Source organism: Loxodonta africana, chromosome 25 (assembly GCF_030014295.1).
Source record: "Loxodonta africana isolate mLoxAfr1 chromosome 25, mLoxAfr1.hap2, whole genome shotgun sequence".
Taxonomy (NCBI): domain Eukaryota; kingdom Metazoa; phylum Chordata; class Mammalia; order Proboscidea; family Elephantidae; genus Loxodonta; species Loxodonta africana.
Window position 1 is genome coordinate 55,572,817 of NC_087366.1, and position 17,414 is coordinate 55,590,230.

The 17,414-nt window shown below is 42.8% G+C and overlaps 1 protein-coding gene across 3 annotated transcripts in view; it reads right to left on the reverse strand.

Annotated features, from left to right (window-relative positions):
• Positions 1-4,334: 4,334 nt before the first annotated feature.
• MARK1 (microtubule affinity regulating kinase 1) overlaps positions 4,335-17,414 on the reverse strand; it is a 150,164-nt gene continuing 137,084 nt past the window's right edge. The window contains exons 16-18 of one of the 3 annotated variants that reach the window (XM_023538704.2): positions 16,412-16,663; positions 9,059-9,103; positions 4,335-4,782 (exon numbers count right to left, since the gene is read on the reverse strand). In XM_023538704.2, the coding sequence (XP_023394472.2) occupies positions 4,428-4,782; positions 9,059-9,103; positions 16,412-16,663 (652 nt within the window). In that variant the 3' untranslated portion in view covers positions 4,335-4,427. Of the gene's footprint in view, positions 4,783-9,058; positions 9,104-16,411; positions 16,667-17,414 lie in introns of all 3 variants that reach the window. The other 2 variants (XM_010599421.3, XM_023538706.2) reach the window with 2 other exon arrangements.

The following is a 17,414-nucleotide window of genomic DNA, read 5'->3' on the forward strand; positions in this document are numbered from 1 at the left end:
CAGTTGTTCTTTTGGGTTTGCTTTTTTCAGCTTTGTTACGTAGGGCCAGGGCAGTATTAGTTTAGGGCTAATTAGTTCCCACTATGGACTGCTGAGTATCCTGCCCAGTGTACCAGGTTTTCTGCTCTGGCTGGTTGGAACAGGCATCGCTCCAGTACGAGGTTCGGCGATTGTTCCTTCTAACAGTTTCAGGAGGCCTCCGGTAGTTTCCTCACATGCACGTGTTGATCACTGCAGGTCAACGGAGCTCCTTCTGTACCAGTTATCCCCTCTCCAGGACTGGGCTACAAACTCTGCCGTCTTAGCCTCGCTGGCCTCCCAGCTCTGCCTTTTCAACCAGGGGAAATACTAGCTCTACTTGGGTTCCTATTCCCTGTGCCATGACCTGCAAATTCTCTTAAGGCAGAAATCACGGGGCTCATTTCATTTGTTTTCTCTCAGAGATTACTGTCCTTCCTTGACTGACATCCAATGCCTTGTCCCTGCTACTCCATTTTAGATGGAGTCAAAGTCTTGATATGTAAGCTGGAAACTTGAATCATGACAGGAAGCTCCCCCTCTCCCTGTATGTCCTATATAGTCCATATAGTCTACTTATGAAATGATGTGGATACAGCTTTGGAAATGCCTCTCAAACATGTCCATTTTCACCTTTTCCCACCCTGTGTTAACCACCCCTAGCTGGGCTCTCTATTTCACACTTAATAGCTAAGGTTGCTAACCAAAAGGTCGGCAGTTCAAATCCACCAGCTGCTCCTTGGAAACCTTATGGGGCAGCTCTACCCTGTACTATAGGGTCACTATGAATCAGAATTAACTCTACAGCAACGGGTCTGTTGGTATTGCTAACAGGCTCTGTAAAGATCTTCCTGGCTCTAGTCTTCAATCTAGCCCATAAATTTTTATTCAATATAGATTTTCTTTCACTGCTTTTCCCTCAGCACCTAAAACCTGGTGAAGTCCCCGGTGGCACAAACAGTTAATGTGCTTGGCTGCTAATCTGAAAGGTCGGCGGTTCGAGTCCACCCAGAGGTGCCTCGGAAGAAAGGCCTGGTGATCTCCTTCTGAAAACTCAGCCACTGAACGTCCTCAGCAGACGGTCCTGCTCTCACACACACGGGGTTGCCGTGAGTCAGCAGTGACCAAACGGCAGCTGGCTTGGTTTCTGGTTTTAAAACCTGACGTACACCGGCATTCAACACATTTGTTAACGCCTAAGTGTTCCTTAGTCATGGGTACCTGGGTGGCACAAACGGCTTGTGCTTAACTACTGACCGAAAGGTTGGTGGTTCAAACGCACCCAGTAGCACTGCAGAAGACCTGGGGATCTGCTTCTGTGAACATTACTGCCAAGAAAACCCTACAGAGCTCAGTTTCACTCTGTTGACACACGCGTTGCCGTTACGTCAGGATTAACTCGATGGCCACTGGTTGTTTTTTTTTTTAAACCACAGATTTAAGTTTAACCTGACGTTGCCAGTCACTGCTCTCCACAACCCACTATCGATCCGCCTGTGCAAACCCTCACGCTTCCTAGAATAAGTGGCCTGTTTCCAACACGTGTCTCACAGCTACTACTAACTTCACCCTCTCTCGTGTTTCTCCCGTCTGGAGGGTCCCTTCCATTCCGCCTCTGAAATCGCATCTGTCCGTCAAACTCCTCAGAAGGCCTCCCCGTCTCCTGTCCGTGCCGAGCTGACCGGCTCTGAATTAGCATCTACCATCTGCGTTTATTTCAGCACTTTTACTGCTTCCTATTTTGGTGCATTTTTCTTATTTTGGTTGTATGTGTGCTGACATTTTGTCTCCCCAAATGAACAAAATCTTGGAGCAGTAACCGTCTCTGACAATCTCTTTATATGTCTTAAGACATAGTAGATGCCTTAACAGATACTTCAGAGGTGAAGGCAGAGACCACCTCCACTAATACACGCGGGCCGAGGGACTCGCTCAAACCATCAACCGGCGCCTCCCTATCACGTGCCGTTGCTGTTGTCCAGGCTGTGAAATAGCACCGCTGGTGAAAACCACTTCAGAAGGAGGCCTTCTGAGTTTTATATGAAATTCTGCTTTACAGAACATTGTTGGATAAGATTCTGGAGGATATTTCTTCTTATTTTATTTATCAAATAGAATACTGCACCCCAATCACTACAAAATAATTATTTTTAATATAAGGGATAGCATATCCAATAATATTTAAACAGAAACCAAGGAAACCTTGGCATCACATAGCCAGTCAAGATAAACTGTTATTATTTATGCAAACACACTGTAAAATTACTCTAAATCTTCAAAAAAGATTTTAGGTTGTCATGAACATATAAAATGGGAAAAACCTAAAGTGAATATCAAGATTTCATTTTTTAGTTCACAAAATTATTAAAATAAAGTTCCCTTCCATAAACACAGAAGAATTGGCCAGAGTAAGAAAATGGGAAATTAAACATCAGTTTCTACCTTCGGAAAGACATGATCGATCTTTTTTTTTTTTTAAGTATTTCAATGACAGGAATTTCTCTAAAGGGATTAAACTTTTCTTGTCTAATGACATCTTGAAAACCTATAATGGTTTATCGCTTGCCAACTAAATTTGGAACGCATGAAATAAACTCCCCGTGCAAAATACTTTTATACCAGAAAACAGGTAATGCATATTTTGATAGAGAGCAAAAGACAAGTGCTTTATTACGAGAACCGTTCAAGTCGAAGTTCAGTGTGCACCAGTGGGAGGGAGGGAAGGTTTGCATCAACTGTTTGGAATGAAGACTAGGTTAAAAGGGGGGCTACGCAGCTGCTTGTTTTTTTTCCAAACACTACCTTTTGCTAAGGCAAAAATACATTTCATTTGAGAACAGAACCGTTACAGAAGAAAGCTACATCACAGTACAGTACAGAGGGTAAAATTCATCCTAGTCTGGAAGCCATCAGGGAATGACATGTCACCTACACTCGGAACTTCCTAACGTAGGTCAGAATTACAGTATTTATCACAGCTTTATTTCCCTTGAAACTGATAAAATCTAAATACGCTTTCTATGTCTCGGGAGTGTGCGGGTGGGGCCCATATGTTGATATTACAGTAATTACAACATTAAATAACATTGCACAGTCAACCGCCACTCCAAGGCTAATTCAGTATAAAAAAACAAGTAGTAAAATGTACCTTTACTAGTGGTTTTACATTGCATATATCACTAATGACGAAAGAAAAGTAGGCAAATGCCCAGTTACACGGCCGCACATTATAGGCTAACGATGTGGAAGCAATACAAGGAATGTGGCAAAATCTTAAAAACAAACAGGTTACATGGGAACAAAGTGAACAGCCACGTAAGCGTAAATCAACAGTATCACTGTTATATAAATAGTATGTTTTGCTCAAAAGTCTCATTAAGTACTTACAGATATTACCGTGGCAGGGGGCATATGAAGACAATGGGAAGAAGAAGAGGCAAACGTTCCCAATGCCAGTTAATTCCTGAGGTGGCATTATTTCTTAACTGCTGCATTGATCAACGCTGGAAAAATGGGCATGTGCAATGAAGGAGTCCCAATATAATCATATTTCCGCAATTACGCTGTGGTATTCTGAAGGCAGCAAACCTAAGTGACAGTTTACATCGTAACAGTCCGAGGAAGTATTTATTCTTCTTAATTTTGCTGCTACAGTTAGCAGTGGGCCAGAAAACACTTAGACGTTCCAAAGAAATTTGATCTAGGTTTAACTTTTTCCCCCAGTACTTCTTAGTTAGCTCAAGGCAAAGCTATTATTTATTTTCATGTACTAAGTGCCAACACTGTAAACATTTTGTACCTTTTCAACTAAACCTTGTTAGATAACAAGGATAAGAGCAAAGAATAAGCAGGAATAATCTATGTATAATAAAAGCCGACCTATTCATCAGCTTTTGGCTTAAATTTATGTATGATTTTAAAACAATTTTTAAAAGTCCATGCTATAGGTGTAAAGACTATTTTTGGGTACTTTTAAGTCTGGACACAATTTTCAAAACTACGTGATGGAGGTAAGAATTTAAAAAACCCACCAAAATGTAAATAACAGGGAAGAACGTTTTTCCAACTCAAAGCATCAAACATACATTTGAGTGCAGAAATCTAGACGACTATACAAGGTTTTAAGCAATCATCTGTTTTATTATACAATTCTATGAACAGAAAATGAACAGAAATACACAATATACTTACCTGTACATGTGAACCTACGCTTTTTAGCTACAGATATTTATTAGAGTTCACACTGACTTTAATTTTACAGTTCATAACTATGTATAACCTTATTGCATTGAGGGCAAATTCTACAGAGGGAGTTTCACAGGCCAAGCCCATTTGGCATTACCAGTACATTCAAAAACTGTACCTCATATATGGACGCATCTTCCCTGATCCTGTACATCTGGGTTGCTTTACAGCTTAAGCTCATTTGCAATTTTGGATGCAATGTTCTTAAAGGCAATAGAGGTCCCCGATATTCGTTTGAAGCGGACCCCGTTAAGCGACAGCCGCGGCAGCTTGCAGACTTCCATCTCCCACTGCACGAGGCTATCCTGCCTGGCGTCTCCGTGGACACAGAAAAGCAAAAACCTCTCCTTTTGTTCGTAATCACAGTTATTAGCATCTAACACTTTGCGGATTTCTCGCATCATGTCATTGGGGTCCATGGAACTAGTGGTCTTCATGCTCCACGTGAACCGCAGAGAACGCGGCTTGGAGTCTTTGGCCTCTTCTTTGTCTCTTTCTTTCGGTTCCCCTGATGTGCTTCTGGGAGGAGAGGGCAAAGGGGGAGAATGAAGAAAAGTACATCCAGCAAAGACATTAAAACGCACATAAAATCTGAGTTCAGTGCCTAGTAAAACCACCCGCTTTGCAGACTACCTTCGGGCAGACAGAAAGATGCAGGTTACCCTGCTGTTTCAAAAACAGACTCCGGGAGGCCATCTGTTTTGACTTTTATTAATATCTTCACTTTAAACCAGCATACCTTCTTAAATATGTTTGTTTGTGGAAAACAAATTTGTAGCCGAAAGGGAAGAATTTTGTACTTCTTTCAGTTCCTTACATGTCTGCTTAATTGTGTAAATGCTGATTCTCTGTGTTCTATACATATGTATAAAACAAGGACCACTAACATCCCCCTGGTAAATACATATTTTTGAAATATGAAGAAAAGTATCCTTTTTCCTGCCTTTTTTGGGGGTAAAAGGAAGACTGGAGACAATGACTACAGAGGGGAAAATTATTTATAACTGATAATGTTGAGAAAGAATAAACCAGCCAACCAACCTAGTGTCATCAAGTCAATTCCGACTCATAGCAACCCTACAGGACAGAGTAGAACTGCCCCACAGTGTGTCCAAGGAGCGCCTGGTGGATTTGAACTGCCAACCTTTTGGTTAGCAGCTGTAGCTCTTAATCACTATGCCACCAGGGCTTCCTGAGAAAGAATGTTGTATGGCAACTATGTAAAAATGTCAGGTCATGGCACTCTTCTTGATATCCTCCAATGGTCTCCCATTTCACTCATTAAAAACAACAACAACAACAACAAAAACTAAACCCCTTGCTGTTGAGTTGATTCCGACTCATAGCAACCCAACAGGACAGTGTACAACTGTCCCCTAGGGTTTCCAAGGAGTGGCTGGGGGATTCAAACTGCTGACCTTTTGGTTAGCAGCCATAGCTCTTAAGCCATAGTCTACAAGGCCCCACATGACCTAGGCTCCAACTCCTACCCCCGCCCCACATCTCCTGCTATTTTCCTCCACAATGGTCTCCGTGCTGTCGCTTAAACACACCGGTGTGTGCTGGCCTTCTGAGGGCTTTCCCACAGGTTCTTCTCCCTGCCAGGAATACCTCCCCCCCAGATAGCTGCCTGGCTAATGCCTTCACTCACTTCTCTCAAATCTCTGCTCTCTCTCTCCCCGAGTCCTACCCTGTCCACCCTATCGCACCCCCCAGTCCCACCCTGGCATGGCTGACCCCCTGACCCTACTTATTTCTTGTCTATGGCACTTCGCACATTCTCGCATATGACTTAATACATCTATTTTTAGGTTTGCAATTTATTGTCTGACTCTGTCACTAGATTATAAATTCCAGGAGGGCAAAGCTCTGTTTTGTTTGCTGGTGTGTCTGAGGCATCTAGAGCTGTGCTGGGTGCCCGGTAAAATGCTCAACACATGTTTGTGATGTGAATTAGCCTCACTGAATTGTGCTTATTATATATCTTCCATAAATAATGTAAAACCAGAAAAACTGTTTCAAATAATCACAGAAAAGGTAAAATTAATAGATTATTAATCAGAAGATCCAGTAATTACATTTGTTGAGTCATTATCCAAATATGGATGGATGTTTCTATTTTAACTTGTTAACCTATCTCACTTCATGTATTTAAGAAATGATACACTGCATGATATTAAGATACATACATGTCACATCAATATATGTTAATGTATACATGGAGCCCTGGTGGCGCAGTGGTTAAGAACTTGGCTGCTAACCAAAAGGTCAGCAGTTCAAGTCCACCAGCCACTCCCTGGAAACCCTATGGGGCAGTTCTACTCTCTCCTAAAGGGTTGCTATGAGTCTGAACTGACTTGAGGGCATCTAACAACAACAACGTATACATTTATATGTGTGCATGCGTATCCCCCTTATTTCTAGGTGGTATCTCAGCTCCTAAGGCTCTGCAAATTGTGCAAGCTTCAGAAAATAAACTTCCAAAGACTGTTACATAAGTATGGAAAGTATTTACTTCAATATCTTCTGTATTATTCTTTCTTTGCTCAATGAACCTAAGTATTGCATCAGAGGTCTTTTGGGGCTTGTAAACTCAACAACAGTCATTTATCAGGACCACATATGTCACTAGATTATGGAATCAATGTGTCAGAGCTGGAAGGGACTTTAGAGATTACATGACTAAACACTCTTGAACTGAGATCCAGAAAGCTCAGATGACTTTTCTAAGGTCACAGAGCTAATGAGCTGAAAAGTGAAGACAAGAAATCAGGTCCCCTGATTCCAAGACTAGTTTTCCTTCCACTGCACCAAGGAAACCCTGTGACCTTAACAAAACAGGCATAGGCAAGATGATTTTTTCTGCGTATATCTCAATTGCACTACCATTGGGAATGTTAATTGGAGAAAGCTCCTGGAAATACGGACACTAATAGTAACCGCCAACATTTACTGAGCACTTACTAGGAGCCAGGAGCTATTCTAAGTGCCTAAGTGCATCATTTCTTTATTTACCCCTCCCGACAATGCTATGAGGCAGGTGGAATGAAGAAATGCAGGCACAGAGAGTTCAAATCCCAGAGCTAGCTGAGTGATAGGACACAGCCTGTCTCTTAACCATCCTGTCACGCCATCTATCTGAAACGAGAGATCCTCATTATAACTGGCTCCATCCCACCTATGCTCCTTACTCTTTCTTCATCTCTAAAATGGATACTTTTCATCCGGGCGTTGTGAGGATCAAATGGCCAGCACAGTACCTTATGGAGAATAAGAATTCAATAGGTCTTCGTTCAAAAGCAAAAAAGAAAACAAAACCTCAACCAAAGGGAATGCAAAAAATGCTTTGTACATATTTGTCAAAGATCAGTTATTCAATCCTTATAACGTTAATAAAATTGCCTCATCATATTAGATGGATGAAAATGTAGGTAGGCTAACTGCAACATTAGCCGCTACTCATGGTACCATGGCACTGTTGGAGGTTTAGAGGAAATACAGGGGGAGAAAGGGGCTCAAAACAAAAGTTCTCCAAGTTTATGGGATAAAAAACAAAACCCAGTGCCGTCGAGTCGGTTCCGACTCATAGTGACCCTACAGGGCAGAGTAGAACTGCCCCATAGAGTTTCCAAGGAGCGCCTGGCGGACTTGAACTGCCGACCTTTTGGTTCACAGCCATAGCGCTTAACCACTATGCCAGTTTATGAATAGGCAGAAAAAAAGTTACAAACGTTTTTCCTGCATCCCTTGGGCTTCCACCAGGTGACTCAGGTACGTTAACTCAGTAAAGAATCGTTTCAACTGTAACGACTAAACGCTAACATGGCATGGTTTTTAAAAAAGGGCTACATGGGAATGCTGACTGAAGTTTCTGCAAAGCCCACCATGTTTTACATTTCAAAAGGTGAAAAAAGGAGAAATGAAATCTGAGATACGTGTTCAGCTGCTCCAAAAGACTTCCTGAATGATAAGCAAGGGCGTCTGTCCTACTGAGGAGCTACCTGTCAAGGTCTGAGGTTTGTATTTTATCTCTTAATGCTTATGTGTGCTCAAAATAATTTAGTACATCATTTCTGAAACCTCCCATTCATAAAACAGGAACACAAGTACCAACAGGTCCCTAACGGGGCTCCCAGACCAGCAGCACCAACATCATCTGGGAGCATGCTGGAAGTACAAACCTCAGCGCTCACCACAGAGGGCTGAGTCAGAACCTCTGCGGGTGGGCCCAGCAGTCTGTTTTAGCAAGTCTTGTAGGTGACTTTGATCACGCTCAAGTTAGAGACCCATAGTCAGGGAGAATCCACAGCTAGTATTAAATGTCAGTAAGCCACAAAAGCACTGTAGGTAGAAAGTTCGAGATGTGCTCCGTGACTGCGTACTCACCTAAAATACATTACTGAAATCAAATCGTCTTACAAATTTGCTTACCTCTGTGTTAAGAAATTCTGGGCTATTCGACTTAGGGTAATTTTAGTCATATTATCTTAATGAGAAAAGGGTCGGTACATTGTAATCTATTAATTTTACTTCTGCAGGACATTATAGAACAGAATGGCTACTTCTTTACAAAGAATACAATTCATAATGTTTGGAAAACACAAAGTTAATTAACTTAAACTTAATTACATGCTAGGCAACGTTAGGAAACCTACCCCGATATAAAATTTAAAAAATACCCATCTTATCTAGCTATTATTTCTCTTCATGTTTACTAAGTGCTGTAGGTATTTCAGAAGCAGGTGTTCACACACACACAGGGACCTGCAGCGAAGGATTGATAGTGGCTCCTCACCTGGAGGGGTCGGTTCTGCCACTGGCTTCGCCTTCACTTGGATCCCTCAAAACAAAGTGAAGGTTGAGATTTAATGATAAAAGTGAAAAATATATCAAGAAAGCCTACATCTAAAATGACTTTTCACATTAACTTGCTGAGCAAACGTCTAGTTTTTCTACTACTGAGCAGCCGCCCACTCTGCCTCATGTTTGTATCAGAACTATACAGAAGGATCATTTATTGAGCGTCTACCGGGTGCGATCACAGATGAGATACTAGGTAAAAGTTCTGGATTTTTTTAAAAAACGTTATCTCCAATTTCTCAACCACGACATTTATTAAGGTCATAACTTATCTTTTGGTTTAGTTTAGTTCGACCCAAAGTTAAAACTATTTAGTAATTGTCAGCAGCAAGATTTGGCTTCATATTTGTCGTTAAATATAATTCTAGTAGTCGCTCAATTTAGGAAATAAATGAATTAAACTTGTAGTTAGAAATAAAGCTCAATACGTCTATAAGTCTTTCTAAAAGCAAATAACAGTTTGAAAATCAGCAATTACTTTATTCCAGAAGCTCTGTGAACAATTCATGCACATGATAAAATATTACAGCAAATCAACAGCTTACCAACAGACAGTTCTAAAAACACGGATTCAATCTTAAACAGAAACAGCCGTCTTACCTGGATATTCACCTGCGAAATACACAGCAAAAGCCCAGAAAAACTCTACTAATTGTCCTTGTGCTGAATGTCATTCATATTTTTGAAGTGTAACAAAATTTTAACCGTTTTTGTGATTTTTGTGTAATTAAGCATACACACAAAAAAGTTACAGTAAGTTTAAATATATTAAGAGATGGCTTGTGACAGAAAAAGAAAATCTTAAGAATCTGGGACAATCACCAACTTCAACCCTTAAGTTAACGTTTTTTAACATTTTAACCATTCCAGAAACGTTTATATTATTTCGGTAAAATAAATGCAACAGAAGCAAAATCAGAGCCACTCCTCTTCCTTCAAACCAATAAACCACATCCCCAAACCAAGCTCTAAAACCACCACTCACTGTTGCTAAAAATATGAATTCCTCACGTCTCTTGGAACCTTTATAGGTTCTTTTTGCTAAACATAATGTGTAAAAACCACTTTCCAATCTGAATTCAAAAGGATAAAATATATTCTCACATTCAAATGGGATTTCTTAAATTTCTATTTTTTTTATAACTGGCATTTTCACTGGGAAGTATAATAAAAACTCAATCCCACCTAAACCAATCTATTTTTCTTATAGCACACTGAAACAAACAACACACTTTGGAGCAGGCTCAAAGTGAAAACGCATATTCTCAGTTACATGAAGATATACGGATATATGCCGAGGGCAGCACACCAACTTGGCGGGAAAAGCAGTAATGCTGTTGACTCCGCTGCTTAGATAAGTAAATAGTTTAACAGGAAGGGGCATTAAGTCTCACGGGACTTCCCTGTGTTACTCACACTTTGCCCAATAAATCAGTGTTAGCAGACACCTATTCCACTGTCGTTGAACTTCAGCCATTAGGCATGGAATGACCCGAGACCCCACTTAACCTGCTATACTTCTTGAAATTGCATCTGACTCATCGACCTTGTTTCCCATACTCTGTTCCTCCCTTCCTGGATGCCACTAGGAAGACCGGCTGGAAGGATTTCCGCTACTTGGCAATTGCTGTTTCAACCAGCCCAGCATCTCTGCTCTAACCGGCTGCGGTGGCAGGCAGGAGGGGACGCGTACAGAAGGCACAGCTGCTGTAACACCACGTACGGTGCAGCAGGACGCGACAACGTTTAAAGCTTTTAGAAAGTCAGACACCTTATACATAAACTCACTGCTGTCGAGCTGATTCCAACTCATAGCAACCCTATAGGACAGAGTAGACCTGGCCCATAGGGTTTCCGAGAAGCGGCTGGTGGATTCAAACACCTCACTTTCTTGGGTTACCAGCCACGCTCTTAACCACCGCACCACCAGGACTCTGCCTTGTAGATATTAAAAAAAATGCCGTCGAGTCGATTCCGACTCATAGCGACTCTATAGGACAGAGTAGAACTGCCCCAATAGGGTTTCCAAGGGGTGCCTGGTGGACTCGAACTGCTGACCTTTTGGTTAGCAGCCATAGCTATTTACCACTACACCACCAGGGATACCACCTTATATACAGCAATATGTAATTGGCTGAACTGATTAGATTATTCTCCATATAACAGTGAAGCTATTGTCAGAAAATCACAAAGCTTGATGTAATCTCCACTTTATACAGCAGAGACCGTATACACTTGATACAAAACCTATCCAAAGCAAATGGTTCTAAATGTTATTGAAAACATTTTTGAGATGGTTAAGTCTATATCCTCCCTTTATAAATGTTTCCAGTGTAAACACTTCGTGACATTCTTTCCTAAACCAGAAAACAACAGTCTTCTGTAGTCATTTCGGGCACACAGTCTCTGTACTAGCCCAGGAGACTACTAACTGGTGTTCTCTTTGCAATAATGGCTTCCAAATACATACACGATTAACCTGATTTATTCTTTATCCTCCCCTTCAAAAAACTTAAAAATCCAAATTATTTTATTTTTTCCTTATAAGATCCTATTCTTTTCCTTTAGTGGCATACAACCTAGTTGGTCCCCAAAGTCTGTGAAGAGCTTTGGCTTCCAAGTGTCACAGCCAGCCCTGGCCCAGTTCTGGTGCAGGTCACACGGGTTTCGTGGTGTGGGTTCCGTCCCTGCAGGCTCTGGGGCACAGCCGAGGGAGGAAGGAAAGGCAGGATGTGAACCCAGGATGGGCGTAAGGAGGACAGACACATGGGAAGAACTGATAACCTGAGCAGTGAGTTGAGAACATTAAATAATAAGGCTGGCGTATCTCCTAAACACTGAGAAATTCTGTAGTTCATCACCAGCCCTCCCAGAATTTGAATTCGCTGCAAATGCAGAAAGATCAGCTGCAATCCCCGCCCGTAAGCTACTGAAGAACTCAGCAGGCTCATTCCCGGTGCTGAGACCAATGCTCTGCCTGCCTCCCTGCACTGCCTCATCCGTGGCACCTTACACAGCCCACCCTCAGGCTCCCGAAGGCCACGTCAGGGAATACCTTCTGCACTGTGGTAAACACGAACGTATCTGTAAAACCAGAGCTGTTCACTTGGTGACAAGTGGCTCTGGAGAACTGGGGATTTTTCTCTTCCTGGTCTAAATCCAGAATTAATCAAAACCAATCCCCACTACCATCGAGTCGATTCCAACTCACAGCGACCCCACAGGGTTTCCAAGGCTGTAATTCTCTATGGAAGCAGGCTGCACAGCTTTCTCCCTCGGAGCTGCTGGTGGTTTTGAATTGCCAACTTTTCAGTTAGCAGTCAATTGCTGTAACCACTGCGCCACCAGGACCCCTTGAATTAATTAAAATACCTATAAAACCACATTAAAAAACTCTACCAAATTGTTGACAAAGGATAGCAAACCAATCAGCCACCCCCTGCAAAAAAAAAGCCCCGTAACTACTAAATATGATTCTTGTTAAAAATTTAATAAGCACATCTTAGAACTTTAGAAACTTCTGGCTCTCCTCAAAGGTTGCCTCTGAACAATCTTATTCTCCATCTAAGGACCTGCTTCCTTCACGGAACGTACCAGAATTTGCTATGACCTTGGTGGGTTGCTCACTTTTTAAACTGCCTTCCCCGTTATTCACCTGTTCACTCAATAAATGTTCACTGAGGGTCTACTATGCATCAGGCACTGTTCGAGAACTTGGGGACCCAGCAGTAAACAAGACAAAAAAGTCCCTGCTCCCATGGAGCTTATTTGCTAGTTGGGAGACAGTCTACAAATAAGTGAAGTGTATGTAGCATGTCACTGAGTGTTAAGTGCTATGGAGAAAAATAAAGCTGGGAGAGGGGACAGAGAGTGTGTGTGTGTGTGTGGCGGTAGGGTGGGAATGTGATTTTAAACACGGTGACTGGGGAAGGAATCTCTTGAAAAAGTGGTATTTCAGCAAAGACCCGAGGAGGTGAAGAAGCAGCGATTCATGCAGACACACAGGGAGGAGCATTCCAGACAGAAGGAGGAGGAACACAAAACCCCGAAGCAGGGGTGTGCCTGGTGTGCTGGAGGAGCAGGAACACAAAACCCCAGGGCAAGGGTCTGGCTGGTGTGCTGGAGGAGCAGGAACACAAAACCCTGGAGCAGAGGTCTGCCTGGTGTGCTGCAGGAGCAGGAACACAAAACCTGGAGCAGGGGTCTGACCGGTGTGCTGGAGGAGCAGGAACACAAAACCCTGGGGCAGGGGTCTGCCTGGTGTGCTGGAGGAGGAGGAACACAAAACCCCAGGAGCAGGGGTCTGACCGGTGTGGTGGAGGAGCAGGAACACAAAACCCTGGGGCAGGGGTCTGCCTGGTGTGCTGGAGGAGCAGGAACACAAAACCCTGGGGCAGGGGTCTGCCTGGTGTGCTGGAGGAGCAGGAACACAAAACCCTGGCGTAGGGTCTGCCTGGTGTGCTGGAGGAGCAGGAACACTAAACCCTGGAGCAGAGGTCTGCCTGGTGAGCTAGAGGAGCAGGAACACAAAACCCTGGCGTAGAGGTCTGCCTGGTGTGCTGGAGGAGCAGGAACACAAAACCCTGCAGCAGAGGTCTGCCTGGTGTGCTGGAGGAGCAGGAACACAAAACCCCGGGGCAGGGGTCTGCCTGGTGTGCTGGAGGAGCATTAGTGCCCCCTCTGGCTGGGGCAGTATCACAAAGGGGAAAAGTGGTAAGAGACGGGGTCAGGGCACAAATAGATAGCGAGACCATGGAGGGTCTTGTAGGCCACAGTGAGGGCTTTGAATTGTATTCTGAACACAGTGAAAGCTATTCGAGGGTATTCAACTGAGGAGTGACAAGATTAGACTTCCACTGTTGAGAACAGCCTAGGAGGACAAGATGCAGAAGCTAGGAGACCTGTCGGGAGGTGGAAGACTGACAGTGCTTTAGGCTGTGATGGTAGCAGGGCAAGTGGGGGACGCAGGCAGATTCTAACAACACTGTGACAGTAGAGCCCACACAACGGGCTGGTGGATTTCACGTGTGGTGTGTGCAAGAATGACTCCAAGATGTATGGCCTGAGAAACTGAAAGGATGGTGTTACCTCAAGTGGTGAAGGATGAGGGAGGGACAGGTTTGGGGTAGAGGCCCGGGAGTTCGGTCTTCGAAACACGGAGAGGCTGAGTAAGCATTTGGATAACATGAGTTTTCAGTTCAGAGGAGAGACAGGGCTAAAGGTATACATTTGGGAGTTAACATAAAGAAGGAATCGAACGTCCTGAGCCTAAATGAGCTCACCAAGACAGTGAAGACAGCCAGAGAAGAAAATGTGCCTAAAATGGTGCCCTGGGGCATTCTGCTATTTAAAGGTCAGGGAGAAACTGCAAGAGAGCATGAAAAGGACCAGCAAAGTGGCCCAAGAAGGGATGGCTAGTTTGTGAGGTAGGAGGAAAACCAGGAGCCAAGTGTCGAAAGTGATTCAACTGTGTGGAGATTCCAAGTTACGCACAGAAGGCCAGGGCCACATCACGACCCCACAAAGTGCCTAGCACATAGTAGGTCTCCACATATTTGCTGAATGGCTACACAGAGATCCTTTATTCTCACCTCCCAACAGACAATCCCTAAGGGACTTTCTTGCTCTGGTATTCTGTCTCCTTCCTTGTGGCCTCGTGCTCTTTCCCTATGTTTCCTCTAGAGTCTACACTTTTATAGCCAGAGGTAAAGAAGAATTTTGCACAATGCTTAACCACAATTAGTATTCAAGCTTTAAATTTCAAATTCCCACCTCCCCTCTAGTGTTAAAATTAATCCTTCTTTAACCATGAGAAGGTACTAGCTTTTAAAAATGGCCTTACGGAGTCAATTCAATTCCACAAGCAGAAGCTAGGATAATTTGAGGAGAACCCTACGGGCAGGAACTCTGTGGCCTGAGTGACTTGGGTTAGGTCTTTCTTTCTCAAGGGGCCATATTGTATGGTAATTGTTGATACAAAATCATGGATTGATACAGTGAAAAAAAATCACACTGCATTTTAAGATTTAAAGTCTTAAATTCAGCTGTGTGATCCTGGGCAAACTGACTCATAGAACAGCTCCATGACAAGACCAGGGCCTAAAACAGCTTCTTCTCTTTTCTATATCCATGCTTTAAAATCCTAGGGACACTAAGAAAATTGAGAATTAAGTATTTAATTAATATGATTAAAGCAAATATAATAATTTCTTACCATCACTTAAGGCTCAGCTCAAATAAGCTATACGGTGTGGCGTCCTAACTTTCTCCCTTGTCAGAAACCACCATGCCTTCCTCTGGGTTCCTGGCACAGTGCTGGTGCTTCTTCTTGGTAGACATTTTTCTATTTTCTACTACAGTTAGTTGTTGACATGTCAGCTCCTTTAAAGAGTGTAAGAATCTTGAGGGCACAGGTGCTGCCTTATCCATCTTTTTAGCCTGATCTACACCTAGCACAGTGCTTTGTATATAATAGGATTTAGTAGGCATTTAATACCCACTGCTGTTGAGTCAATTCTGACTCATAGCAACCCTACAGGACAGAGTAGAACTGCCCCATAGGGTTTCCAAGGTGGTTTTGAACTGCTGACCTTTTGGTTGGCAGCCAAGCTCTTAACTACTGCACCACCAGGGCTCCAGGCATTCAGTAGGATATAATAATAGGTCAGATTTATATCAGCTTGGGCTGGGTTCAGCAACTTGTATAATCCATGTGTACTTTACATTCATGCTTGTTTTATAGAAAAGAATATGATTTTACCATTTTATTAGAAGTTACGTACTTTATTTTGCTTTAACTGTTAGGATGTTAAGATGTTATGAAGTAAAATCACGTATGTCGTCTGTGAGTGGAGTAGGTAGTGTTCTTATACAAAGAAGGAAAGGGTAAACAATGTATTAGTGATGAATTACAAAGTATTGTTAAGGGCTATTAAACAGAAGCTCATATTTGATTCTTTTTTCTAAATTGAGGGAATTTTAAATAGGATATCATCTTTTTTTTTTTTAAACACACATTTCAATGTCAATCTTTTTTTTTTTTTTAGTTCTACTTTACAGAATTTTAAAATTCTCATGCTGTCTAGTTTCTCCCTGCCCCTCCCCCTCTCTCTTAAAGAAAAAGACTTTGTACCTTCCTGTATGTTTTCTTCCTCCTGCTGAGAAGATCTATTCTAATGAAATGACATGAAACCATTTTTGAAAATCAATATAAAGATTAAAGAAAAAAGAATGCATGTCCTTCACAGGCCCCAGGGGAAGGAAAACCCGACGGCCCACTGGTACTGACCTGCGAACGAATCTGGACGTGATTTTGCTGATGATGCCAGTTGACGTCCCCCTTCTGGCGTGTGGAAAGGCGCCCGTTTCGTGGGAAGGTGAAGCAGGTGGCTCGGTGTGAGCAGCGCTGCGTCGTTCCCGGAGCTGTTCCCCGTGGAAGGTGCTTCGGCTGGAGCTCCCTCGGGGAAAGCGGGTCCGGTCTGGGGTGGTGGCGCTAATACTGTGAGCAGATGGGGAGGGGGCAGGTGCCCTCTGGGTTGCACTGCTGCGACAGATTAAGATACATTACTTGGAACACGGACGGCGAAAGCTTTCACTCATGCTATTTAAAAAAAGAAAAAAAATTGTCCACCCTATTTTCCTTGTTCACATTAAGGATGTGATGTGTGGGTTAACTACAGAAATGTTCAGAGAGGGACACCATTTCAGTTTAAAATTAAATGTCTTTTATAAAAATTTGGTAACTAAAGACTAAGAAATGACTGAACCAGAGGCAGTCTCGGGGATGCCAACCCTGGGCAGCTGTGTACAGTCTCACTATTCTCCCTCTCTTTCTCTACACATGATACTGTTTATTTGATGAGCCAGTCTGCTATTCAGCTAAAAGATGATCTCATGGAATAATTTCAGCTCAAGGTTTAAAGAGTATCTCAGGGCGATAGTCTTGGGGAGTCCTCCAGTCTCGACTGGTCCAGTAAGTCTAGGCTTTTTAAGAATTTGAGCTCTGTTCCACATTTTGCTCCCATGTATTATGTTTCTGATCAGAACTGTCAGTAGTGGTAGCCGAGCACCATCTAGTTCTTCCAGTCTCAGGGTAGATGAGGCTGTGGCTGGTGTAGACTATTAGTCTTGTAGATTAGCTTCTTCTTTGAGTCTTGGTTTCCTTCTTTCTCTTTTATTCTGGATGCATAGATACCAATGGCTGTATCTTAGATGACTGCCCACAAGCTTTTAAAACCCCAGATGCTACTCACCAAACTAGGATGCAGAACATAACTTTATGTACTATATCA